The sequence below is a fragment of the Conger conger genome, chromosome 3 (genome assembly GCF_963514075.1).
Source record: "Conger conger chromosome 3, fConCon1.1, whole genome shotgun sequence".
Lineage (NCBI taxonomy): Eukaryota > Metazoa > Chordata > Actinopteri > Anguilliformes > Congridae > Conger > Conger conger.
In genome coordinates, this window is record NC_083762.1 from 41,335,605 (window position 1) to 41,363,466 (window position 27,862).

The 27,862-nt window shown below is 41.3% G+C and overlaps 1 protein-coding gene across 1 annotated transcript; it reads right to left on the bottom strand.

The window, feature by feature from the left end:
* Positions 1–1,147: 1,147 nt before the first annotated feature.
* Positions 1,148–27,862, bottom strand: ccdc14 (coiled-coil domain containing 14). The gene is made up of 12 exons (XM_061236463.1): positions 27,582–27,862; positions 27,126–27,190; positions 26,790–26,859; positions 26,116–26,188; positions 25,900–26,034; positions 24,188–24,276; positions 11,363–11,735; positions 10,699–10,834; positions 9,619–9,701; positions 4,367–4,534; positions 3,057–3,183; positions 1,148–2,103 (listed from the first exon to the last, which is right to left on the bottom strand). Exons 1-12 carry the CDS (start codon positions 27,615–27,617, stop codon positions 1,293–1,295), a joined length of 2,166 nt encoding a protein of 721 aa, XP_061092447.1. The 5' UTR covers positions 27,618–27,862; the 3' UTR covers positions 1,148–1,292.

A 27,862-nucleotide genomic window follows, 5' to 3' on the forward strand; every position in this document is an offset into this window, starting at 1 on the left:
AGTAGTCCTCTCTTGAGAAGAGAGGTGCAAGATGTTTTTTTTCTCTCACACTGCCTCCCTCGCAGCAAAGCCACCTTGGATCGCACCTACGTGACTGACAACTGTCAACTGTGTTTGCTAAATTTATTGTCGTTTTAATAAAATCGAAAAATCATGTAAATGTATTTTTGATGTGGTTTGGTTGGCTATATTATTGCCATATTTTTGTGTTTTGTGAGACTGTGGAAAGGGGTACTTCATTCATGAACTTTACATCAACAAGGTTCCATTCTCGCTTTGTTTTTTTTTGTTTGACATCACATAGTACTGTTTTTGTTATTGTCTGTATAGATTAGTTTAAGAAGCTTGTGGCGACTGGTGCAGTGTAGCAACATTACCGTTCATAGCTTATTGATCAGAACAGGTCGGCCAGCCAGCGTTGGTGCTGGTATCCTTTTGTTTAACATGAGACGTGTGGCGAATGTTACAACATAGCAATGCTGCTGTTCATATTGATCAGAACAAGCTAGCTTGCTCTAGTGCCAGTATTGCCTTCAATTAAACGTGAAACTTGCAGGTAGAAATTCAGGCTATTGTATGAACATATTCCGTGACAACGGAACTCAAATTTGAAAGGACGAACAATGTTTGTTATGTTATGTTGCTACTGGTGTCTAGTGCATGCCACAGGGTGTCCGATAATACGTCCTACGGCTAATGCTATCAACAGGCGCAGCGTTTTTCCTAACACCAGGGACAGGGGGGCAGGGGGTGAGGCGGCTGTAGGGTAAACTACCACAGGATACCGTTGGCATGTCATTCTATGTTTTTTAGCCAATAAGGAGTTAGTAGGGCGAAGATTACATTGACTTGAATGAGGCCTGCCGATTTTGAGGTTGCTCTGCTTTTTACCTCCCCTGGCCCTCAGCACCACTTCTGTCCATCCATTCTGGCTTGTAGGTGTCACTGTTTACACATTTCACAATATTACAATAGTGTATCTTTCCAAAGGAGAGGAAAATGCTTCTTCAAATGACAATTAGATGTAGAATGTAGAGGGAAAATATCAAAATTACTTTCATGATTTGATCTCCTTTTCCTCTCAAAAAAGGGAAGAGGTACTCCCACCCCTACCTCCATTAACCAGCCTTCTCTGATATACACAATGTAAGCATTATAAAACTTTATTCATATAAACTTGAAAATAATTTGGGGAAAACCGATTAAATAATGTAAAAACGTACATAAGTAAAAATTGAACAAAATTGCACACAGGTCAGTCATGTTCCGAATTGAGAAGGGAAGTGAAGACTTCATCTGTTCAGGTCTGACTGGATGGTCTTCTGAAGGCTGGCTATGCTAGCATCCAGAGCTGCTAATCCATTCCTGAAGTCTTGCTCATCCAAAGTGTTAAATGAAGACCAGGAGCTTGTGCTCCAGTTGGAAGCCACAGACTTTATGTCACAAGAAGTGAAAGTTGTGTCACAAATTAAAAGTTGTGTCCCTCCCATTTTGTTATACTCACAAGACAGGGTAGCATTTTCGGGGCTGTTTTTGCTCATGGATTTTGAGGGATGCGTCATATCAAACTCGGCAGGCAAATTCTCAGTCGGATCAAAAACAGGCACATGGACTAAGGCCTGCTCCGAGATGTGCAGTCTTTCGAAGGACTGAGCCACAACCTCTGTTTCACAATGTCCATCCAGTATCTTGTTCCTACAATCCTGTGACATCACATGGTTCATGCACCCCAAAGGGGAGAACCTTTGCACATCTCCTGATGGTTGCATTTCCTTCAGTGGTACATAGATAGATTTCCCCTGCTGTGGATCCCCATCCAGACTGAAACCAAAATCCTTTTCAGCTTCTGACAGGATAACCTGGTGCTTTGGAGAGCAAACAATGTCCTCTGTTGACCTAGGAACTTCTCTGTTTCCTGGATAAGAAGAGTTCCTGTTTGCCTCTAATGAGTTCAAGAATTTGTTTATAGTGTCAGAGATGGGATTGGACAGACAAGCCTCAGTCTCTTGATGTTCATACAGGTCTAAAAGGTTTGTGAGATTCAAACTAGGTTCAGGTTCATTCTTTTCTAATGGAGGTTCTGATGGGACTCTTGACATATCTCTGTGGAAATGAGGTTTAAAAAAAAAAGAAAGAAAAGAAAGTCACCATTATCTCCGATCAAATGCTGAAAAAAGGTACACTATTACTGATTTTAAACCTGGTTATATATGATTTCACAAGCAATCATTGATGACAGTTAATGACTAAGGCTGGGTATTTGTCAGTAAAATATTGACTGAAGTCATGGAGTAGTCACAGAAAAGTTCTTAAAAATCATGGACAACCATAAAAAGAAAAAGTTGATTAAATGAATACATCTCATGAACAACAGAAATAAAATGCATGCAACTGTAAGAAGTGCTGAAAGTTTCAAAAAAATCAATGAGCAGTAACCAGGAGCCTACGCGTAAAATACAGTGATAGACTCGTACTTTTACTTACTGTAATAGACCGAATTAAGCAAGAAAGCTTACCATTGTTGCTTACCATTTATTTACAATACACTGTTTACAAATGCAATTAATAAAAAAAAGAATGTGGTTACCATATGTCTATTTTTTTAAAGGTTTGTTTTGGTATATACTACATTGTACATTGCTAGGTTTGGTCGTTGATGGGCCGCTTCCTTCACTGAATGTTACCAATTTTGTTGACGGGCCATCATACATCTGATTGCAACTACTGACGAGGATGTAAATCTTGATATCACCCTTTTCAAATATCTGTACCCATTGCTCTTTATTTTCCATGAGCCTTTGGCAATATTGTTAAAATGCAAATAAAACAGTCGGCTATGTGAAGGCAGAGTTATCATCCAAAAAAAAAAAAAAAAAAACACCTAAAGCACTAAAAATGGAGGAAATTGCAGAAATAAAAAAAAATGGGGAAAGATACAGAACTTCCAAATTTATGCCAAAAATCACAAAATCTGTGAAAACAGTGACAAACACCCAGCCTTATGATCTGGAATTACACATGATACTATGTTGCATGTAGGCCTTTTTCTTTCTTACCGGGTCACCTGCTGCAGTCTGTTGACAACGGCCTCCCTCTGCTGAAGACCTAAAGACATGCTGGGATTCTCCTTTTCAGACCCATCTAGTGCAGGCAGATGGCTTTTAATCACTGCATCATCCACATCTACAGAAACAAGACAATTACATTTGCAATACAATGGAAGAAAATAAGGGTCAACACGATTTAAATTTAAAAACACATTAAATTGAACAGATTAACATTTTTCAATTCAATTTGTCATATTTGTCATATCTCAACTTTAAAAGAATTTACATTCCATTTTTTCCAGTTCTTAAAAACTCTGTTTTCAGAAATCAAGTTTTTAAAATAGAATAAAATAGATTTTTTAGTAATTTGGCAGACGCTTTTAATCCAAAGTGATTTACAAGAGCATAGGTTCTTCCACAGGTTAAAGCATCAAATCCATAATGAGTAAAATACGCATGAAGGGCCGTTCTAAACAAAAAGACAGTTTGTAGTTTGTAAAAAATCTGTATATAATCTTTCCAATCATCATTCATCTCAGTGAAAAGGACCACTAATAACCTGTGAGCTGAGCCATATCCAGCATAAGTCTCTAACGTTGAATTATCCATTCATGTGTCCTGCACTTTCGTATCAGTCAATTGCCAGAATGATATGTGTACATTATGAGCAAGCTGGCAAATAGCCTACCTAAATAGTTAACCAGAGCTACATTCAGCAGATTAATCGGCAGCTTGCTAGTTCTGCCATGCTGGTTTTCAGCATTCAAGTTAGATCGATAGCAAATAGTAGCTAGTTAGCTAATGTGCACATTCCTTGAATACCTCCGGGTACGGCAGGTTATGTCAATGGATAATGTGTGCTGCTAATTTGGATCTGGCAGGTATAGAACAGCACAGTGGCTCAGAACACTTTAACGACCGTACTTCTCTGTGAGCTCGTTTTTACATTACCATTAGATTTAATTTTATAGTACAGTTGTACATGCACCCTCACATCATGTTTTGTGGACCTAATCCAAGTCAATGGCAGGAGACCGTGACTGGCTCTTGTTGCCATTGCTTCTTTTGCTTAGAAGGGAGGGCAATAAACTGAATTAATAAATATTTGAATAATGGAAAACTACGTTTTCGAGATGTAAATACAAAATAATAAAATGTTAATAAATTAAAATATAATAATTTCTCAGTTGAACAATTCAGATCTGTTAAATTCAATACTTTTGACCCCGATTTTCTTCCATAAAATACATACAGAAAAGACGTGATGACAATTTGAATAAAGAATAAATTATTAAATCTGATCTAATTGTATAGATTACGGTGTTGCTTGATCAGCTGCAGCTCCCCGTGTTGGTCCTCTGTGAGTTGCAGTAATTGGCGGTTCCTCTGTTGAAGCTCCCAGTTCTCTTTCTGTAGAGCCTTTATGTCTTGCTTTATTTCCTTCAGCTGGCTTTGCAATGACTTGTTCACCATTTGTACAGAGAGCACTAAAAGGCATCAAGGAAAGCTTATGTCACACAGAAGATCTCAAAAACCGTCCACTGATGCTATGCTTGTGGAGACAAATTCTGGCAACAAATTCTGGTGTTTTGCCCAGTAACAGTTCACCCACCTGTAATTTAAAAAGTGTAACTATTTTTAATAAGCTCTTGAAGGGTTCTGATTATCTGTATGTTTACACTAGGACTCGGAACTGTACTGTCCTCTCAGGTCCTCTTCGCACTTGTACTTGTGTTTGATCTGCACTTCGTTGTAAGTCGCTCTGGATAAGAGCGTCTGCTAAATGCCATGTAATGTAATAATGTAATGTAATGAATGTAAAGGTGCTAATTACATAAAGGTGTAAGTTTGCAATTCTCAATGCCATTCCACAGGAGGACTACAATCGCCATGGCCTCACAATATACAGATTTTGGTATACCGATACATTATATTGTAAATATCCCTTCACTCCTTCGTGCAAGCTCCCTAGTGGCTATGGCACTGGTGTCCTGAGACTTGCACAGTTTCACTAACATTAGTAAGCAATACACAATAATCAAATGAAATACAGAGTTTCTTAATGCCATCATTGCTGCGTAATTCAGCCAGTTAACAAGCACCCCCCTGCCTAGTCTATCTGGGAGGATGAGCTCTAGGATACATCTGAACATTTCACCACCAAAATTCTTCTTCCATTAAAGCAAAAAGAAGGTATTCTGAATAGAAAAATAATCAAGGAATTAATGTGTAATTATACCACGTCCTTCTACTGTAAATAACGGCTACCAAATATGGAATACAATCTCACCATTGGTTTTATGTGTAGATATCCCAGTTTCAGTGATTTATTGTCTTGAATAATCCGTTACAGAAAGAAGACAAATATGAATTGAGGGTAGGCATTTATAATCAGCCAAGTGTAATAACTGAAGTTTTTAAAACAGTTCCTTTCAATTAATTCTGTTTTGATTGAGAATGTTTATCCAGTAGAGGGCAGTATAAGCTTTCCAACAGTAGATAGCAAGTAAACGGTAAATGGTTGGCATTTATATAGCGCCTTTAACCAAAGCGCTGTACAATTGATGCTTCTCATTCACCCATTCATACACATACTCACACACAGACGGCGATTGGCTGCCATGCAAGGCACCGACCAGCTCATCAGGAGCATTTGGGGGTTAGGTGTCTTGCTCAGGGACACTTCGACACAGCCTGGGTGGGGGACCAAAGCCATGTCGCCCCCACGCTCGGGGCCGCGTAACTAGTTAGCATGCCAGAGTCTGAAGTTATTAACAAGGACCGAGATTCCAGTATACCACAGGGATTGTGTTCACCACAGCTTCGTACAGCTAACCATACGTTACTCAGTAACATACAATTACTTGTAACTGTACATTATACATTTTCCAACAATCTTTTGGCATGTTGCCATGGATTTGGGGAGTGAGTGAGAACAGCAGCCTGAAGTGCTGTCCATCAATATTTGGACAGTGGTACAATTTCTGTTCTTTTGGCTTGATGCTCCAGCACATTGGATTTGAAATGAAACAATGAATAGGGGGTAAAAGAACAGACGGTCAGCTTTAATTTAATACTTTACATCCATATTGGGTGATATTAATGGAACTAAAAGCTCATTCCAGGGCTGCAGTGGACATAGGAAGGACCAACACAGCATCAATCAGCAGATTCTTGTACTGCTTTCTGCAATATGCAATATCAATATAAAACTAAGATTAATAAATAATTACCTTTTGTGTTGAAGAAGTAAAAATTATTACACGTTTGTGTTTGTAGGCCTACATAATTGAGCAGTCTAATGTGTCTTACAAACTGTAAATTTTCAGCTCAATATTTGTTGGGTTTTTCTACATAAAAAGATAATATTCATGCAAAGAAAACAGATTTTTTGGCTTGTAAACTTTATTATCGGACATATAAGGTCATGAGCCTGTCACTCGTGGTCAGGATAAGAGATTTGAATACATTTTTACAGACAAAATTGGCTCCGAGAAACATCAACAGAAGAAAGGGCGCTAAATAGCCAACAAGTTGTAAAAGCAGACTACGTAATGACTTCTAAAAACCAGTGTCTCTGTAATTATTTCCATAATGCAGTACTGTAGGTTATGTAAAACAAGCGCTGTACATCAGATACGTCAGCTTCTGCATTGACAAGTTGATATTCATGAGCCCTGCGGTTCACCATACACTAGCTGTGTCCCAATACAAAGTCAGGATACTGACACAAAGTTACAGAAGCAACTTCCCTTTCAAATTTGATAAGACCACACATGAATATTCCACATGGTTTGTTCTAAGCTATGTCTAGTCAGGTTTCCAAAAAGGACATTTGGAGACTCCTAAAGCACACATGGAAACAAAATTATATCATGAGTCGTATGAGGTGTAAAATACATTATTTTGCTGACTAAATTAGAAAACATTCTTATTCTGGTAAAAGCTATGCCCCTAACTACCCTCTACCTCTCCCTTATAACCTTCCTCTCCTTGCTCTCTCTTCTGGCAGCAAAAGGTCAAGTAGTACAAATTTTCAGCACACAGAAATTTGGTTTGCTGAACCCTTGCTGTGAAAAGGGCATTTGCATTACCTTGAGTAGTGTAGTTTGTGGATTTCCAAAATTCAGAGGTGAGCCCCCCCCCACACTTGTTTTGCCACCAACATGTTACAAAATAAGGAACTGTTTTTCGCTAAACCAATGGCTCAGGCAGTAAGAGCAGTCGTCTGGCAGTCGGATGGTTGCCGGTTCGATCCCCTGCCCAGGCTGTGTCGAAGTGTCCCTGAGCAAGACACCTAACCCCCAAATGCTCTTGATGAGCTGGTTGGTGCCTTGCATGGCAGCCAATCGCCCGTCGGCATGTGAGTGTGTGTATGAATGGGTGAGTGAGAAGCATCAATTGTACAGCACTTTGGATAAAGGCGCTATATAAATGCCAACCATTTACCATTTACCATCTTAAAATACAGGTAGAACCATAAGTTAACACTTTCAAACAATATATTGTTACCATTTTGATTGAAAAATGCACCGTGAAAAAAGGAATGAATGCAAAAAAAATATATAAAATTAATTGGTTAAAAATATAAGTATACAGTGGTGTGCAAAAGTGTTTACCCCTTCCTGATTTCTTATTTTTTTGCATGTTTGTCACACTTAAATGTTTCAGATCATCAAACAAATTTAAATATTAGTCAAAGACAACACAAGTAAACACAAAATGCAGTTTTAAATGAAAGTTTTTATTATGAAGGGAGAAAAAAAAATCCAAACCTACATGGTCCTGTGTGAAAAAGTGATTGCCCCCCCTGTTAAAACATAACTTAACTGTGGTTTATCAAACCTGAGTTAAATTTCTCTAGCCACACCCAGGCCTGATTACTGCCACACCTGTTCTCAATCAAGAAATCACTTAAATAGGACCTGCCTGACAAAGTGAAGTAGACCAAATGATCCTCAAAAGCTAGACATCATGCCGAGATCTAAAGAAATTCAGGAACAAATGAGAAAGAAAGTAATTGAGATCTATCAGTCTGGAAAAGATTATAAAGCCATTTCTAAAGCTTTGGGACTCCAGCGAACCACAGTGAGAGCCATTATCCACAAATGCCGAAAACATGGAACAGTGGTGAACCTTCCCAGGAGTGGCCGGCCGACCAAAATTACCCCAAGAGCGCAGCGACGACTCATCCAAGAGGTCACAAAAGACCCCACAACAACATCCAAAGAACTGCAAGCCTCACTTGCCTCAGTTAAGGTCAGTGTTCATGACTCCACCATAAGAAAGAGACTGGGCAAAAATGGCCTGCATGGCAGAGTTCCAAGACGAAAACCACTGCTGAGCAAAAAGAACATTAAGGCTCGTCTCAATTTTGCCAGAAAACATCTTGATGTTCCCCAAGACTTTTGGGAAAATACTCTGTGGTCTGACGAGACAAAAGTTGAACTTTTTGGAAGGTGTGTGTCCCATTACATCTGGCGTAAAAGTAACACCGCATTTCAGAAAAAGAACATCATACCAACAGTAAAATATGGTGGTGGTAGTGTGATGGTCTGGGGCTGTTTTGCTGCTTCAGGACCTGGAAGACTTGCTGTGATAAATGGAACCATGAATTCTGCTGTCTACCAAAAAATCCTGAAGGAGAATGTCCGGCCATCTGTTTGTGACCTCAAGCTGAAACGAACTTGGGTTCTGCAGCAGGACAATGATCCAAAACACACCAGCAAGTCCACCTCTGAATGGCTGAAGAAAAACAAAATGAAGACTTTGGAGTGACCTAGTCAAAGTCCTGACCTGAATCCTATTGAGATGCTGTGGCATGACCTTAAAAAGGCGGTTCATGCTCGAAAACCCTCCAATGTGGCTGAATTACAACAATTCTGCAAAGATGAGTGGGCCAAAATTCCTCCAAACCGCTGTAAGAGACTCATTGCAAGTTATCGGAAATGCTTGATTGCAGTTGTTGCTGCTAAGGGTGGCCCAACCAGTTATTAGGTTTAGGGGGCAATCACTTTTTCACACAGGGCCATGTAGGTTTGGATTTTTTTTCTCCCTTAATAATAAAAACCTTCATTTAAAAACTGCATTTTGTGTTTACTTGTGTTGTCTTTGACTAATATTTAAATTTGTTTGATGATCTGAAACATTTAAGTGTGACAAACATGCAAAAAAATAAGAAATCAGGAAGGGGGCAAACACTTTTTCACACCACTGTACATCGAACTTGATAATTTGCTGTATTTACATTTAACAGTACATTCAATTATTTAATACACTAAAATAATGTATGTAAGCCATTAAAACACTTAAAATCCAGAGATTTTTGTAAGATTCCCCCCTCACTTTAAATAAACCCCATTACCCACAAAACTATGATTACTTAAATCTTCAGACACCACTCTGAAGCCCTTAAGCACTGTCCGTAATGGAATTCTGACAAGACCTCCAGCATTTACCTGTCAATGTAGAGGCTTTTAATAAAATATATTTTTATGTTATATATTTTTATATTATATACATTATTTTAATAAAATGTAATTATGATGAGAGTATGACAAGATTAACTTACTTTCAAAGTTGCAGTTGTCTGATAGGGCTTCTTTTTCCACTCTTTCACGTTCCATCAATTGCTGATTTACTATTCTAAGACGTCTGGGTGATCACAAAGAAATCCGCATATAAATTCATTAGAAATGTACATAATTACAATTTCTTTTTTGATATTTTAACCGCAAATCACTCAAGACAGTCAGCACCTCTAAAGGACAGATAAGGATAAGCCTATTATCCAAAAGTGCATAAGCCATTTTATAGGTATACTATGCAGGATTTGCCTTATTGCGGTCTTGTGTTTACAATAAAATAAGTATCATCTGTTCTCACGTATTCTCCTCCATTTTTATATTTTAAATTAATTATCGCTGCAACAAAAGAAAAGCAATTCCAAGGTTGAACTGGTTTTGGAACGAGCCCAGATGGCTTCTCATCTCGCTTTGCTGTACTTTTGCTTCTTCGCCTCTGCCATTGCAGTAGCTAACTAGCTAAACCGATCTCACTCCACTGGCTATGTAGGCACACCCACCTCTCGGCATACACCGTCCCAGACACATTTTAGAACAGGGGTCTTCAATCTCATCTGAATAGGACTCATGTCGGTGCATATTTTTCCTTGCCCACCACCAAGACACCTAATTGTAATTATAAAGGTCTTGATGATTGAAGATCATGGTAAGTTAATTGGTTGAATCAGAGGTCTGGACTGGGTAAAACAAAAACCTGCAGCTACATTGACCGCTTTTGGATAAGATTGGACACCCCCGTTTTAGAATAACAAATACAGGCAAAGGAGCACAAATTTTGAAAGGTGCGCCAAGAGATCGCCAGTGCATCAAAGATATGGCTTAGGTTATTTTATAATATTTTCAGGGAAAACATCCTGCATAGTATGCCATTAAATGAAAGAAAATAAAAAATAAATAAACCCGGTGAGTTAGTTGGACTTACCAAGCACAAAGCAAATAGCTCTAAAATAATTATTTAAATCTATATTTGCAGATTATAGAACAAGATTCTAGATGCAAGATTGAACCCTCAATATAATTAAGAAGCAGTTAACTGTTCTTCTTTTGAACTATCAAACACTACTGACCTGCGTAATTGTGCATTCTCACTTGTCAGGGGTTGAAGTGCCTTAGTAACCTCAGCCTGGATGTTGGCATTGTCTACCATGGCAGGAAGCATGGATATACTCTGCTCAACTTCTGAGATGAGAGCCACACAGTCAACTAAGAAGAGAGGAGCAACCATCAGTACAAACACTCATACCTTAAAGTGTAATTTAAGCCCCTTTTCCACCGCAGGAAGCTTTCTGAGAACTCAGGAACAAAAGCAATTTTTCCACAGAAGAACTAGGGTCATCCTGTGGGATAGTTCCAGTAGAACCTTTTTTAGTCCCTACTCACCAGTACTTTAAGGTACAAGGAAATATGGAGGGGCAGCTAGCAATCTGGTACATCGACTGCTTTACTAGCAGACATTGAATGAGACTATAAATACCTGGATAGAATGTTTGCACACAATTATACTGTAGAGCCATTTGTTTTTCTACTATAGTACAGCATCCCAATGTTTTGAATAAGTTGAAAACAAAATAATGTATCCCTTCCTAACCAAACGTTACTAATTGCATGTCAGGGCTTGCCACAAAAGATAGGCAATGACTATAATAAATAATGATTACAGTTTTATAATTATAATGTATCATAAAATCATGCTCATAATCATTTACACAAATAATTATAAAAAGCATTTACTTTGATCCGCAACAACAGCTTTCAGCTCCCCAAGAAGGTTTTTCACCGTCATGACTTTCTCGGCAGCTTCATGATGGCTCATATTTTTCACCTTGTCATATGGCACCTGTTTCTCAAAGCTGGTTTGGCAGCTGGTGTCAATTGCAGGGATGAGATCCACAGAGTCCACCTTGTCCTCATCACTTGTACTCACTCTGCTGAATTTGGTCAATGGCATTGAGTTTTGGCTCGCAGGATCTTGAACCACAGGCGGCTTGTTAAACACAGGTGGTACGTGGGCACAGGTCATATGAATGGGTGCTGGTGTCGCCCCTCCTGCTTGCTGTTCACAGTCGGATGGCCCCAGACCTCCTGCCTCAACGATGTGCTGTGACTGCAGAACACGGAATGTCAAAGATGAGCTGATGACACTGAGGGAAACAACTTCCTATCAGGGGATCATCACATGAGAAATATAATCACAGCTAGGGCTGCAGGATTAATTGTATGTTAATCGAAATTCCGATTTTGCGATATGCTAACGTAAAAGGTCCTGAATCTCTCGATTCCATTTAGTAACTGGAGTGATTATGCTGAGCATGATGAGTACGGTGATCCTCGTGAAATGTATTCCGGCAAATAGCAACAAATGTTATGTTATGAATGCATCTTTCAACTCACTAATCTCAACAGGATTAAGCTTCATGCTAGGTTTGCTTTCACTCACATTACCTAGACTACCCAGCATTAAGATTCAGTTTGGTTTTAGGCCTCACAGCCTGTTTGTTATCAAGGATAGCTATCTAGGAAACCATTGAATTATATGCAAACCAGAGGCTTAACTATAAACCTAGTTAATTATTCTCAAAGATAGGCTACGGAAGCAACAGTGTCCCATGTAAATGGTAATGGTAAATGGTTGGAATTCATATAGCGCCTTTATGCAAAGCACTGTACAATTGATGCTTCTCATTCAACCATTCATACACACAATCACACAATCGCACCCCAATGGTGATTGGCTGCCATGCAAGGCACCAACCAGCTCATTAGGAGCATTTAGGGGTTAGGTGTCATGCTCAGGGACACTTCGACAGGGTGGAATCAAACCGGCAACCCTCTGACTGCCAGACGGCAGTCTTTCACTTTTCAATGAAGGGATGACTGTGTATTTTACACAATCCAGACACTAATCAAGATAGCTCAGAAACTCTCTACAGTCATTCATGGATAACAAGCAGACAAGGCTCGAGTTGGCAGAGGCTCCAACATCCCTTTAGACTGTTGCTATTACTGCAATATTGTAACAGCTGGCTCGCTAAACATTTTCAACATTGTGCACCTTTGTTTTAGATTGATGCGCATTCTTTTAGAACTGGTTTTCGGATCTAAAACACCCAAAAAACATGCAAAGAACATTGCAAAGAACAGTGATGTAAGATTTTTAAAAGGTCCCTAAGCCTGTCCAGAGTCCAATTCCCCCTTCCCCCAATGCCTCCTGTCAGCTCTCTGAGTTAACATTTAGCAATATCATGCAACAACTATGCATATGCCACAAAAAAACATTTGGCATGTCACATGGGAAATCGTTTTATAAACCGCTCAGATAAAATAGCAGTTAGGAGTATGCATATTTTAGGGTCTACCAAAAATTGCAATTGTTTTACTAGAATCAGTATGGAACACATTGCTCCAGGATAAGCACAAAAACATGAACAAACAGCCACTCAGAACTGAGTATTCAACCATGCCATTGTATAATGCTGAAATGCCTACAACAGCGTACTTGGTAATGTTTGTATGTCGTCCATGGTCCGGTTTAGTGCATCATTGTAACCAGGTGTGTGGTATCGTTGCGGACCGTCCACTAGACGCGGTAAAGTGTAATTTTACCATTGCTAATTTGAACAATCTAAGGTTAGGGCTTGAGCCAGTCTGTTTGTTGTATTGCTGTTGTATTTCTGTTAATCGCTCATACTGGTTGCATACCTGTAGAGTGATTGAACGTTTGTTTTGAAATTGCTGAGTTTGTCAGGAGTTTGTCAGGAGATTAGCGCTAATTTGATACTGCTTGTGAGCGATTTGTAGGTGCTTTAAATAGGCGTCTTCAGAGCGACGCCAGCGTATATTAGTCTCGTGGAAGTAGTCCTTCGTCATTAGTGCATCATTGTAACCAGGTGTGTGGTATCGTTGCGGACCGTCCACTAGACGCGGTAAAGTGTAATTTTACCATTGCTCATTTGAACAATCTAAGGTTAGGGCTTGAGCCAGTCTGTTTGTTGTATTGCTGTTGTATTTCTGTTAATCGCTCATACTGGTTGCATACCTGTAGAGTGATTGAACGTTTGTTTTGAAATTGCTGAGTTTGTCAGGAGTTTGTCAGGAGATTAGCGTTAATTTGATACTGCTTGTGAGCGATTTGTAGGTGCTTTAAATAGGCGTCTTTAGAGCGACGCCAGCCTCGCTCCGTCCCAGTTTGTTATGTTATGTTTCACCCCATCCGTGTGCTCTCTCCCCCGAAGACACCCCCTGCGACGTGGGCCTCCACGGCGCCGGAACCCCTCCAACCTCAGCTACCCCCCGCTGACCCCCTGTAAGGACTTTGCTGTCACAGGGGGACTATGGAACTGCCAGTCTGCCACTCGGAAGGCTGACTTCATCCCTGCGTATGCCTCCCTCCAGTCCCTACAATTCCTTGCCCTAACTGAGACCTGGATCACACCTGACAACACCGCCAATCCCACTGCCCTCTCATCCTCCTTCTCCTTCTCGCACACTCCCCGGCCTTCCGGCCGTGGCGGTGGTACTGGTCATTTAATTTCCCCCTCGTGGAAATTCTCTGTTCTCCCCCTCTCTGACCTGTCCATATCCACTTTTGAATTCCATTCTGTTGCAGTATCCTACCCTACTAACCTTTTTATTACAGTTATCTATCGCCCTCCAGGGCCCCCTGGGAAGCTTCCCTGATGAGCTAGACACCCTTCTCAGCTCCTTCCCCGCACCCCGCTGATTCTCCTTGGAGACTTCAACATCCACCTTGAAGCCTCCCAGGCTGCTGCCTTCCTACCGCTACTCCACTCCTTCGGCCTCTCCCTGCAACACTCTCCTCCAACCCACAACGCAGGCAATGTCCTAGACCTTGTCTTTGTGAGGAACTGCTCATGCTCTGATTTCACGGTTACCCCTCTGTATACATCTGATCACCACTTCATCTCATTCTCCCTCCCTCTTCCTCCTCCCCCTCCTCCCACCTACCCTTCCTCAGCCCACCGTAACCTCCGCTCCCTCTCACCCTCTCCCTTTGCCACCACTGTCACCGCCTCACTCCCCCCTCTTGAATCCTTCTCCAAACTCCCCGCTGACTCTGCATCTGCCACCCTCCTTTCATCTCTCTCCTCCGCTTTTGACTCCCTCTGTCCCCCTGTCTCAAAGCCGCCTCGTACATCCCCCCCGTCCCCTTGGATATCTGACACCCTCCGTACCTCCAGGGCCAGCCTTCGCGCAGCGGAGAGGAAGTGGAGGAAATCCAGAGACGCTTCAGACCTCACGACTTACCAGTCTCTCCTGGCGGCATTCTCTTCCGCTGTCACTGCCGCCAAAGCAAAACACTATCAAACACAAATTCAGAACTCCGCTTCTAACCCCCGGAAACTTTTCTCTATTTTCTCCTCTCTCCCCAACGCACCGCCTCCTCCTCCTCAGTCCTCCTTTGCTGCTGATGACTTTGCTGATTTCTTCGATGAGGTCAGTCATCCGCAGATCCTTTACAACCACTGCCCCCCTCACTGTGCCCTTCCCCCCCTCCAGGCCCATCCCTTCGTTTTCCACTTTCTCCCCCCTTACAGACTCTGATGTTTCTCAACTCCTGCTCTCCCACCGCCCTACAACCTGTGCCCTTGACCCTATCCCCTCTTCTCTTCTCCAAACTATCACACCTGACATTCTCCCATTTGTCACCTCCCTTGTCAACTCCTCCCTGTCTTCCGGCTGTTTTCCGGCATCCTCCAAGAGGGCCCACATCACTCCGCTGCTAAAAATGCCTACTCTGGATCCCTCCATCATCCAGAACTACCGCCCGGTATCTCTTCTTCCTTTCCTTTCTAAAACTATAGAACGAGCCGCTTCTACTCAACTTTCTTCTTTCTTTTCTAACAACAACCTGCTAGACCCCCATCAGTCTGGCTTCAGATCGGGCCACTCGACAGAGACTGCGCTCCTCTCCGTCAGTGAGTCACTCCATGCCGCACGAGCAGCGTCCCTCTTCTCATTCTTCTAGATCTCTCTGCTGCCTTCGACACTGTGGATCACTCTATCCTCCTGTCTGCCCTGTCAGCAACAGGCATCAGTGGCACAGCCCTGGACTGGATTGAGTCCTACCTCTCTGGTCACTCCTTCCAGGTTGCCTGGGCTGGTTCGGTATCGACACCTCGGCCCCTCGCCACAGGAGTTCCCCAGGGCTCAGTCCTAGGCCCGCTTCTTTTTTCTCTTTACACTCGCTCCCTTAGCCGTGATCACTGCACATGGGCTATCCTACCACTGCTACGCGGACGGTACCCAACTCTTCGCCTCGTTCCCGCCGTCTGATACGCAGGTTTCAGCCCGTATCTCTGCTTGCCTGAGGGACATCCAGAGCTGGATGGACAACCACCATCTAAAGCTCAACCCAGGCAAGACTGAAATGATACTCATCCCTGCTAATACCTCTCCTCATCTGGATCTCTCCATTTCCCTCGGGGATACCATCACCCAATGCAAGAAACCTCGGCGTGGTGATGGACAGCAGACTGTCCCTTTCCGATAACATTGCGGCGGTGACCCGGTCTTGCAGGTTCTTCCTATACAACATACGGAGAATCCGCCCCTTTCTCACCCCCTACTCGACCCAGCTCCTGGTCCAAGCAATGGTTCTATCCCGCCTGGACTACTGCAATTCCCTCTTGGCCGGCCTCCCAGCGTCCGCCATCAGACCCCTCCAACTTATCCAGAATGCAGCAGCTCGTCTGGTCTTCAACCTTCCCAAATACTGACACGTCACCCCCCTGCTTACTTCCCTCCACTGGCTGCCTGTCATGGCTCGCATCAAATTCAAAACATTGGTGCTAGCCTTCCAAGCAGTTAAGGGGTCTTCCCCAGCTTATCTACAAACAATCATCAGACCCTACACCCCTGCCAGACCTCTTCGTTCAGCCTCCACAGGCCGCTTGGCACCTCCCGCTCTCCGAATCTCCACCTCAAGCTCACGACTGCTGTCTGTTCTGGCTCCACGGTTCTGGAACCAACTCCCCGTTGAGGTCAGAAGTGAAGAATCTCTCCCCACCTTCAAGCGCAAGCTGAAGACACACCTCTTCAAGTAGCACCTCTCCCCATCCCTCCCTACCTCCCGGTGAACCTTAATTGTTGTTTCTGTGACTTGCTTTGTGTATCGGTATTTTTAGTTAGCTAGGTAAGCAGTGTTTGGATAGTGAACTTTGGTCACTTTTGCTCTGTTTCTTTCTTTGTCCTTATCTTTGTTGTACAGGTAGCAGTTGAAATTGTACTTCCCTCTAGGGCAGGGGTCTCAAACTCAATTTACCTGGGGGCCGCTGGAGGCAGAGTCTGGGTGAGGCTGGGCCGCATCGGGTATTCCACAAGAAAAGCTTTGTTAAAAAAATTCCAATCTTCTCAAATGTCTTTATTTTTATTTTTTTACACAAAATAAGATGAAAAAATAAACAAATTAAGAATTAATAAGTAAATAAGTAAATAAATCAGTAATAAATAAATAAAATAATAATGATAATAAAAATAATAATAATTAGATTTCTCTAGTCAGCAACTATGTGTGGTTTCTTCAGTCTTCTATATCTGCTGTAATAAGATTTAAACATCTTTATTAACATTTCTTTAACCTCAGTGGGTTCTTCTGAACATGAATTGTCCTGAACATGAATGGAACATTGAAGAACATGAACTGTTCTTCTGAACATGGCTTCTCTTGCCTACTCCTTGCTGCTAGAGACCTGGCAGCGCTTCCTCTCGCATAGCTGAGCCACATTTGTCTTGAGGGAGGAAGCAGTTGAGACCCTCAGTATGGCTTGAAGATGATCATCAGTAAGTCTGGACCTGTACTTGGACTTATTGAAGTTCAAGGTGGAGAAGAGCTTTTCGCACAAGTATGTGCTCCCAAAAAGGCACATGGTCCGCTTGAACATTCGGGAAAGCTCAGGGAAGCTGGGGGTCAATTCTCTCAAAAATTGCCGAAGCTTGTCTGCTTTTCCATTCACCTCCCTGAACTTGGCTTTGAGGTCAGAGTTGCACTGCAGGTCAATGAGCTCCATTTGAAGCACAGGAGGGGCATCTTGCACATCAAAGGAGAAGGGGTCCACAAAAATTTGAAATGTGGCTCTGTGCGTCTTGAAGTCTGCAAATCTGTGATCAAATTCCTCCTGTAGCTTCAAAATGGCATCAACATACTTCTCACCACTGAATGGTGTGCCTGCATCCGCAAGTGCCTTGCATGCTGGGAAATGGCAAAGGTTTGTCTGAGAGAGCTGGGCTTTCCATAACACAAGTTTTGTGGAGAATGCTCTCACGTTGTCATAGGCAGCACTGACAAGTTGCCCCTGGCCTTGTAACTTCTTGTTCAGTACATTAAGCTCATGTGTGATATCAACAAGAAAAGCTAAGTCCATGAGCCATTTGGGATCACTTAGCACAGGAACAGCCACCCCATCCTTCTCCATGAAGGCTTTCACTTCTGCTCTCAAAAAAATCTCTTCAAGGCATTTCCCCTGCTGAGCCAACGTACCTCGGTGAAGTAGAGCACATCCCCATATTCTGACTCCATTTCCTCTAAAAAAGCACAGAACCTTCGGTGCTTTAAGCCCCTGGATCTCATTTGGTTGATGCATTTCACAACGACAGACATCACATTGTCAAACTTCAGGCATTTGCTGCAAAGGGCCTGCTGATGGATAATGCAGTGCAGAGCAATCATGGCCTCCTCTACACCCTCCTCTTCCAGTTTTTTTTTGTGTCACTAGTCCATTTTTCCTCCCTGTCATGGCAAACCGGCATTCTCAATGGCATCACACAGCTGGCGGAATATCTCCTGAGCAGTGGTCTGGCCATGCATTGGAATTACTGTGAGCAACTCCTCTATCACTTCAAAATTGTCGTCAATACCACGGACATACATTGCGAGCTGGGCAGTGTCTGTGATGTCTGTGGTCTCATCAAGAGCGACTGAGTATACACTGAAATATTTGGCTTTCTCACACAGTTGATCATAAATGTTACTTGACAGGTCAGAAATGCGCTCTGCCACGGTGTTGGCAGAAAGGCTGATGTTGCTAAACTGACCTTTCTTTTCCGGACAGACTATACTTGCAGCCTGTAATATGCACTTTTTGACTAATTCACCTTCTGTGAATGGCTTTCCCGCCTTAGCAATCATTTCACTAACTACGTAGCTAGCTTCGACTGCTGCATTATTCTCTTTGGTTGCTTTCTTGAAGAAATCTTGTTGCCTCAGCAGACATGTTTTAAGATTTGCAACCCGGTTGGCTCTCTCATCTCCCTGGTATTTTGCATACTCCTCAGCATGTCTACAAATTGTATTCCTTGTGCACCGCAACTTTCTCTGTGCAAATAAGACACGTTGGGGTGCCCCTGTGCTCAACAAAGAAATATCGCATCTCCCACTTTCCCCGGAACTGTCTGTGCTCATCACCAACCTTTCTCTTCACTGCAGGCTTTGAAAAAGACATGTTTGGGGCTGTGGAATATATTTTAATTCCACTTGGTGTCACTGTCGTGTTTAGCCGATGCACAGAGAACGTAATTTTCCGCAACGTGCGTCATTTCCGCTTCTTTTTCCTGTAACAGCAGCACGGCGGTCGGCGGATAATAGCCCGGTAGCAGTCTCCTTTGTTTTTGCGCTCGATGTTAATGTCTTTCATGATGACATGAACACCATGGCATTTGTAGATGGTAGAAAGTACCGGGATAGCGAGCGCAAAAAGGCGACTGCTTTGTTGTTGTTACAGGAAAAAGAAGCGGAAATGACACCGTGCTGTTGTTGTTGTAAACGTAGTCATAGAAACAAAAAACAAAACAAATGACATCATATAGTAGGGAGGGCATAGTGGAGCTTTAGAATGTAGACCGCTGTGTGTGCACGTGAGCTCGCCAATAGATTTCTCACAGAAAACGTAATTCGTCCACTTTTTTACTTTACAGTAGAGGTGATCAAACTTACAATAACTAAGTGCTAGTGTGTTCTAAGCCTTTACTGGTCCCTGTACGATGTTAGCATGATGTAGCTAGCATACGCGAATAGCACAAAGCCATACAATTTGCTTTTTAACGGCACTTGGTCATTCGAACGATATAAATGAAAGCATTCGATTAAGTTCGATGGCACCGGAATTTTCTGTCGTACCGTCCATAAATGGCAAAAGTCCCACCAGAGGATTTATTTAAATCTTTAAAAGTTATAAATTTTCTGAATCGTCATTAATTCATCTTGTTTCTATCAGTGATTCGGCGTGATCGGACAGTTCTGTAGCTATGTAAATGACGTCAGAACGCTCGAGAGCGTTAACATGATTGAAGTCTGACATGTCTATTGTCAAAATCCATTGAAACTATGAAAAAGTAACCAGGGACTTTGGACTTATAAGGCTGGACATACCGAGTACCCAGCAAAAATATTGACCTGGCTCCAGTCACACTTTTGACAGTTCGAACTGCCACCAACTGCCATGTATGAGCGCGTGAAGTAAACCAGCAAAAGCTATTGTTGTGTCACCATTTTCAAGCTCCATATACGTAAAGAATGGAATGGCAGTGAAATCTGCCTGTTTTTCGGTGCCATCGGGATCCAGCATTTAACATTGATGGAATGCTGGTAAAATGAGCGCTTAAAAGCCACAAAAACAGTCATTTTGTCACATTAAAATTCAACCTAAGCAGAATTATTGTCCACCACACGTTAATTTAAGGTTAAACTGAGATAATAATCATAATATTCATGTTGATTTCCGGAAATAAATTTTTCGGTTGTCCTCCCTACATATAGAAATATATGTAGTGTTCATCGTGTGAGGCAATGCAAATAGAAAAATAATGACCCCCAAATAACGGTGCGACCCTATCATTGGTCCGGGTTATTGGGGACTGTTATTACCGACAGACAGGTGTCGCTATGTGACTGCAGACCACATTAGGCTACATTGAGTTCCTTACTTTTCTTTTATCTCGCCGCGTACGCATCACTTTGATTTATTTTGTCAGAGAGAGACATATATACGTATAATGTCCCACTGGGCAGCAACTTAAAAAACTTTTTTTTGGAAGTGTTGTGAACGCAGCGCGCTGGGGCGAATGTCCGCGTTTGCCTAATAGAAACGAGGCAGCCAGCCAGGCACGGAAGAAAACTCTCCATGGCAACGCTGCTGTAACTTTCACTCACTGAGAAATGTTTCTCTGCTTGCATCAAGCCCGGTCGATGTCCCGCCCCCGAGAGCCATATACGCCACCGTGATTGGTAGGTTCATTCAGCTCCGCACACAACACTGTAAAGTGCCATTCATATAAAACTCGCGGGCCGCACTAACATTAAACTTTCATATTAAGGTGGGGGCCACAAAATATCGTCTCGCGGGCCGCAATTGGCCCGCGGGCCGCGAGTTTCAGACCCATGCTCTAGGGTCTTTCAGCGAACTTATCCCCGGTTGTGGGTATGCACTTTGTTGTATGTCGCTCTGGATAAGAGCGTCTGCCAAATGCCAATAATGTAATGTAATGTAATGTAATGTCTAACTGTTTAGGACAGCCATGGTAAAAAACAAAAAAATGAAAGAACAGCAAACAGTTAAAATCAAATCAATATTTGTTAAGACCACCTGTCGCCTTCAAAACTGTATAGTAGGTACACTCTTAGGTAACTACACTGTCCTGCAGTTTTATAAGAAAATCAGCTGCGAGGTTGTTCCAAGCATATAGGAGAAATAGTAAGATTTCTTCTGCAGACTTTGGCTGTCTCACTTGCTTCTGGCCCTCCAGGTAATCTCAGACAGCAGGGTTGTTCTGATTCAAAATAGATTGAGGGATGGGCGATCTATACCCCTAGAGACGATTTTTTGACATTAAAACGTACATAATTTATGGTAAATGTAGTGCACCGAGCCAGCATGTTCTAGTATTATACCGCCATCTTGTGGTTGTGAAACATGAAACACGGAAATACGGTGGCTGGCACTAAAGTTGGAGAAGGATTTGAGTAAAAAGAGAATAGACTCCAGCCTCCTGTCAGTTGGTCTCAGTCTGTTTATTGGTTATTTTGAATCAGAATATCACAGTAAAACCCTGTAATAATGTGAGTTTGGATATAACAGGAACCTGTTCCTCATCATTTCCATTTTAAATGTTAAAAGATGTATGCAGTAGTTTCTATAATGCACGGAACATCTCCTTAGACCTACGGTAATTGGCGCGACAGTATTTCGGTAGACTGCTGTAAACCAAAGCAAGGTCATTTCTAGCAGTTTTGTCACAGCACGTTTTGTTTGTAAGGTAATAACTGTTCCACTTCTGTTCATGGATCGTTCTTCATACAGGTCACAAAACCTCACCTTGACTCATCAGCTATGCTGGAGGACAACCAGCAGTGCTTCCCCTACATTCAAACGGCAGCGGTGGGCCGCCGCTAAATGACTCTCACCGCCACGGCAATCAAGTGCACACAGCACTGCTCGAACAGGCACGCTGTAGTACACTCCAACTCCCAGCCTGTCCGAAGCTTGTCCAAAGTAGTGACACTTAGTTGAGACGGTGAGCTGATGCCAAGCCAAACTAAATTGCAATTTGGTGCAGCAAAGAGCAACTGGAGTCACATCATGTGAGCTCATTTCTTTGGGCGGCCTGTAGCGTAGTGGTTAAGGTAAATGACTGGGACACACAAGGTTGGTGGTTCTAATCCCAGTGTAGCCACAATAAGATCCGCACAGCCGTTGGGCCCTTGAGCAAGGCCCTTAACCCTGCATTGCTCCAAGGGAGGATTGTCTCCTGCTTAGTCTGTACGTCGCTTTGGATAAGAGCGCCTGCCAAATGCCAATAATGTAATGTAATATGGTGGCCTAATTTTGTTTATCATGTGCATGCTTCTATTTTATGGACCTGATAGTAAAGTCAACTGTCATCTCCTAGGCAACAGTATAGTAAACATTCTATTTTGGAGAGCACTGGAGACACTCAAACACCAAGTAAATTATCGAAAACATTCCTTTTTAATTGCCAATTAAAGGAAAACTATTTATTTATAAATAGTTCAAATTTTTCCCTTTTTCTCCCAATTTGGTAGCCAATTATACCCTATCTAATCCAATTGGTGCCAGCTGGGGATACACCGCCTTATGGCCCCGTCCCTCGGCGGCCCAGTAGGATCTTGTGACCCTGAGAGCGACACGCCTTCACCAAGCTGTCTCGTCTCATTTCGACCGTTACTCCGAGACGCTCTGGGGCGCTGTATGTGGCGATCCCTACTAACCCTGCCAAGTCCCTCCCCTGGAGCAGCGAACCAATTATGCCACTCCACAAGAGCCGGCCAAACTCAGCTTCATGGCACGACCGGGTATCGAACCCTCGGTGTGCAACTGCAATGAACTGGGCATTCAAGGAGTATTTTGAGGAAACTCATGGTGGGGTTATTGTTGTTGTTTTTCTTACACAAGATGAACAACGCATCTTTCAAAATGTATAATGAAAATATTTTCAATGTTTTATAATCTTTCAAAAAGATGTTGTTATTAGCGATTATTATATACATGTACCTTTGTTTCTTTTGTATGGAGTGTTATATATTGCACTCGTTGAACTGTTGTTTGCATAAGTTAGTATAGGCTCATTAGACTAGCCTGCATAATGACGTGCATAAAATTCTAATCTGATCAATAAGAAATCTATAATATTCCTAATAAAAAATGTACAAAATTGCAGTACTGGAAATAAATGTAGAACAGGAACATATGAAATTAAGCCATAGCCTAACATACCTATTTTGGCCTTATAATGCTGGTGATAGTAAGTGACAACACTGCGTATAATAAATGTCTAGCTGTTGACTATTCGGCAAAACGCTAGTAACTAATAATTGCATTATTCCTTCATAGATAATGAAAATAACCAGTACTTGGTTGTGTCCTCAGATTGGCCAGATCAGGTAGCCTACACAGCCGGAGTGATGAGGTGATCGGGGATGGGGGTATATGCTACTTTATGAATGGATCTCTGGAAATCCCTAATTTGCATGATTTTACCAATTTCATGTCTGTGTGTGCAGCTGCACCTCAGCATAGGTAGTAATTATATTAATCCCAATATTAATGAAAATGATCACATATTCTTGTTGTCACAATTCTTTTTGCCCTACACGTGACCCAAATCTAATAATCTGACATATAATAATTTCTGAATATGTAAAGACTTCACTGACTGGTCTTAATTTTAATATTACAATAGTCATCATTACAGCATACTTTCTTTCCTATCGGACGTTTGACAAGTGCCTTGCAGGGAACAAACTAAAGAAAGCTTACCTTGTTCCTGGTGATCTCTTGATTTAAAAAATACAACAGAACATGGTTCTTAAGCAATCAGTGGTTATCTTAGTTAAAACCATATCCTTCAAACTATCCAGCCATGATTCAGAATAAACCATTGAACTGAAACTGTAGCATGTCACATGTAGTATACTGCCAACACAAATAATAATAATAATAATCTTTTTTTAATTAGAAACTTGAAATGTGACCTACTTTATATTAAAGGATAAGAACACATTACAGAAATCTCTGGAGTACTTACCAGCTCAGAACAGACTGAATTATTTTCAGGGATCATTTTGGGAGTAGAAGTGGTCAAGCAGCCATTGAAAGTATCAGAGTGATGTGGTTCTGGAAACAAATGTAATATTGGAAAACATGCATTGAGGACTTGTGGGGGCAGGTTGCCACTACCTGGAACTTGCTTGCTCACCATATGAGAGCAAACAAACACTTTTATGAAGGGTTACTAATGATTAATTGATTGATTATTTGCAGTCAAAAATGCGTAGTCAATTTAAAGAATCAAACTCAAGAATTTGAGGGTATCGACTGTAACGTTATTTGGTGAGATTAAGTAATATTGTTCAATTTTTCCCCAGTTTCTTTTGGAAAGTCTATTGTATAACACGGCTCTTTACTTTCTTTCTTATTTCTCAGTCTCAAAATGGCTTCCTTGACTGTCATTGGCACAGCTCTGACCTGCAATGCTGATAAGACACTGAAGGATATGGATGTAAATCCCCTCAAATTAAAGGGACATAACATCACAATTACCATTGTATAACACAAGCACAGAGCCAAGAGAATATAAATTGTACCAACTGTCCAATTACACAGACTACACTGTACACACATTTTTTGTGTGAAAACCTCACAGATGTAATGAAAGTTCAGCATTTTAAATTGGTGGCTTCATCCAACCCTTCCACAATGGTATTTTTAATATTAGCTGAGGTTTAAGAGTATCAAAAATTGAATATGGGCCAACTCTAATCCCATCCAGGAGCAATTGCAAACTATTTGATGTGACACAAATAAATTGTTTCTTGAGAGCAAACCTATCTAAACCCAGTGGGGTGCAAAAAAGTAGGCACCCCTGATGTAAATGTGCGTTATGATGAATCTGTACATGATCGAAACCAAACCTGACTTCTAAATGGAGTTAAACATTAGACCTTTCAGCACATTTTAAAGCAAGATGGGTTTTTTTTTTTTTTACCGTTTATAAATCATATAAAAAAAGGAAAAGGGCCCTGTGCAAAAGTTTGGGAACCCTTTTGGAAGATGAAGGCCCAGACCCAGGTGATTTAGTCTTTAGGGCTTCAATGAGTCAGGTGAGTGTAATTCCAGGGCTGAACTGTTTTTTCTGAAGTAACTCCAGACCTCAAGCATACCTCAATAAAAGACAGAAAAAGGTTTTGGGATGGTCACCACCTTCCCCAGACTTGAATATTAACGAAAATCCGTGGAGAGATCTCAAACAGGAGGAATTAAAAAATTGACTAACTGACAGGGTTTCCAAATGTTTTTTTTGGGGTTTTTTTGTTTTTTTTTCTTAAACTGTATACAATTTTAATAAAACATTATCTTGCTTTAAAGGAAAACACAAATCTTGGGAAATATACCTTTTTTTTTGTCATACACATGATACCTTGTGTAATTAAGACAGCGTCTTCAAAATAATGTTTACATTTTCCAGATTTACAAATGCAAATACTTAACTAAAATCAATCCATACTGTGCCAACAACGACTGAAAGTCAGAGAGAAAAAAACTAATAATAATAATCAGCAAGAACCTGGAAGGCAAAATACATATTATACTGTCCACTGCAAACACAAGAGCATCACTTTTGAGATGCGTCTATTTTCGCTTAAAAATAAAAAAGCACACTGTAGACATCCAGTATATACAATATCATATGCCAACTATTGCAGTATTAAAACACATTTTTAAATGAATTGTATTTACCTGGTGCTTTCGGAGCTGGGTTGACTGAGTCAGTCCTCTTTATAGGCTTTTTCTTCCTACAATCACCTTTTCTAAATTTTGAGGTCGCCTTTGAGGGAACCAATTTTCTTTGTTTTGTGCATGATCGCCTGACATCTATGAAATCAAAACATTGAATGAGGTGGTATTATTGCAAACATTTTACTGATTCAAATCAGAACATAAATAAATAAATACCTGTTTTTTCCATTTGAAGAATACCATTCAGTAAAGCAGCACAGCGGTCTAGCCCTTTGTGTATAGTTGTAACCTTAAAAACAGAAAAAGTAACTGTAACAAAAACAATCACTATATACACTTAGGGACCACTTCATTAGGTAGACCTGTACAACAGCTTGTTTTTGCAAATATTTAATCAGCCAACCATGTGGCAGCAGCTAAATGCATAAAAGCATGCAGACGTGGTCAAGACGTTCAGCTGTTGTTGAGACCAAATGTCAGAATGGAATGGGGAAGAAATGTGACCTAAGTGATTTTGACTGTGGACCGTGGAACTCAAACCATCCGTGGTGCCAGACAGAGTGGTTTGAGTATCCCAGAAACTGCTCATCTCCAGTGATTTTCACACACAACAGTCTCTGGAGTTTGCAGAGAATGGCGTGAAAACCAAAAAACATCCAATGAGCAGCAGTTCTGCAGTCAAAAACGCATTGTTAATGAGAGGTCAGAGGAGAAGGGCTCGACTGGTTGAAAATAACCATGCATTACAACAGTGGTATGCAGAAGAGCATCCCTAAACACACAGCATGTCAAAAACATCTAAGTGGATAGGCTACAGCAGCAGTCTAAAAAATAAGTCTCAGTGTATATATTTTTTGTTGTGGAAGCAGATCTCTCAATGAGTTCCATACCTGATCCTCGGAGTCAGTGGAGTACAGTGAATAACCAGCATCCACAACTGTATGCCGTCTTCCAGATACTCTAGCAAATAGACAATATTGATATAACTGCAATGTGAAAACACTCTTGAATGTTCAAAAGATGAGCTGCAGTCGAATCTAGTGCACCCTTACTAGTCTACACATGCAAGTTGTTCTTCCCGATTGCCCACACGTAAATCCACATTACAGAAATAAAGTTTAAAAGTCTGTCATTCATATGAATTAGTTACAGTAGAGATTGAGCTACAAAGCAATATTTCGTTCGAACTTGCAACGTTATTAAAAGGGGAATAACTGCTTTCTTACTTTTTCTTTAAGGCTACCGGAGCCCTTTGAGAATTGGCAAGTCTTCCTGATGAAATTAAGGTTACCTGTCAGAAATCAAGAACATCCCTAACAGTCAAGCTCAAATATGCAGATACCATAGCTAACGTTAACAAATTAACGTTAGGTCGTAAGCTAACGTTAGAAAAATGTCAACATCAAGCAATTCACACAAGTGTGTAACGTTTGCAACAATATCTAACGATGAAGACTGAGATTTCAATGGCTTACATTTACAGTTGATAAGTCGTTAGTAACATAACCTATAGCCAGTTATCTATAGTACAATTTAATTAACCTAGCTTACGTTAACTATTAACTTAGCTATGCACCAAGACTTCCACATACCTTGCGTTAGTTAACCTTAGCCTAGTTAACAGACGTTTGCCATCAGACTAACCAATTTAGCAAGCTGGTTATGATTAGAGCCAACGTTACCTTATGCTGTTTAGTACATCGTCCTGGTCTGGCCATAGCCCAACGCTAAGCATCGATTGTTATGTTATTAGCGCTCATAGAACTATTCTCGATACCGTTTTGAAGGAAAACAGTGAATTATTTCCACTGGTTACTTTTTCATATAAATATTACATATTACTCATGGTGCATCATTCAATCCGTTGCAACGTGAAAAAAGTGCGCACAAAGAAGTTAAACAAGAGACCCGCTAACACCAAAGACTTCCACACCAAAACAAAGTATCCCATAAATGGTGTATC

Excerpts from the sequence above, each read along its gene's own strand:
- ccdc14 (XM_061236463.1), bottom strand. The coding sequence starts at position 27,617 with ATGGCCAGACCAGGACGATGTACTAAACAGCATAAG. Across the intron at positions 26,860-27,125 it reads CCGGTAGCCTTAAAGAAAAA|AGTATCTGGAAGACGGCATA; the intron begins GTAAGAAAGCAG and ends TCTATTTGCTAG. Across the intron at positions 24,277-25,899 it reads CCCAGCTCCGAAAGCACCAG|AACCACATCACTCTGATACT; the intron begins GTAAATACAATT and ends ATTTGTTTCCAG.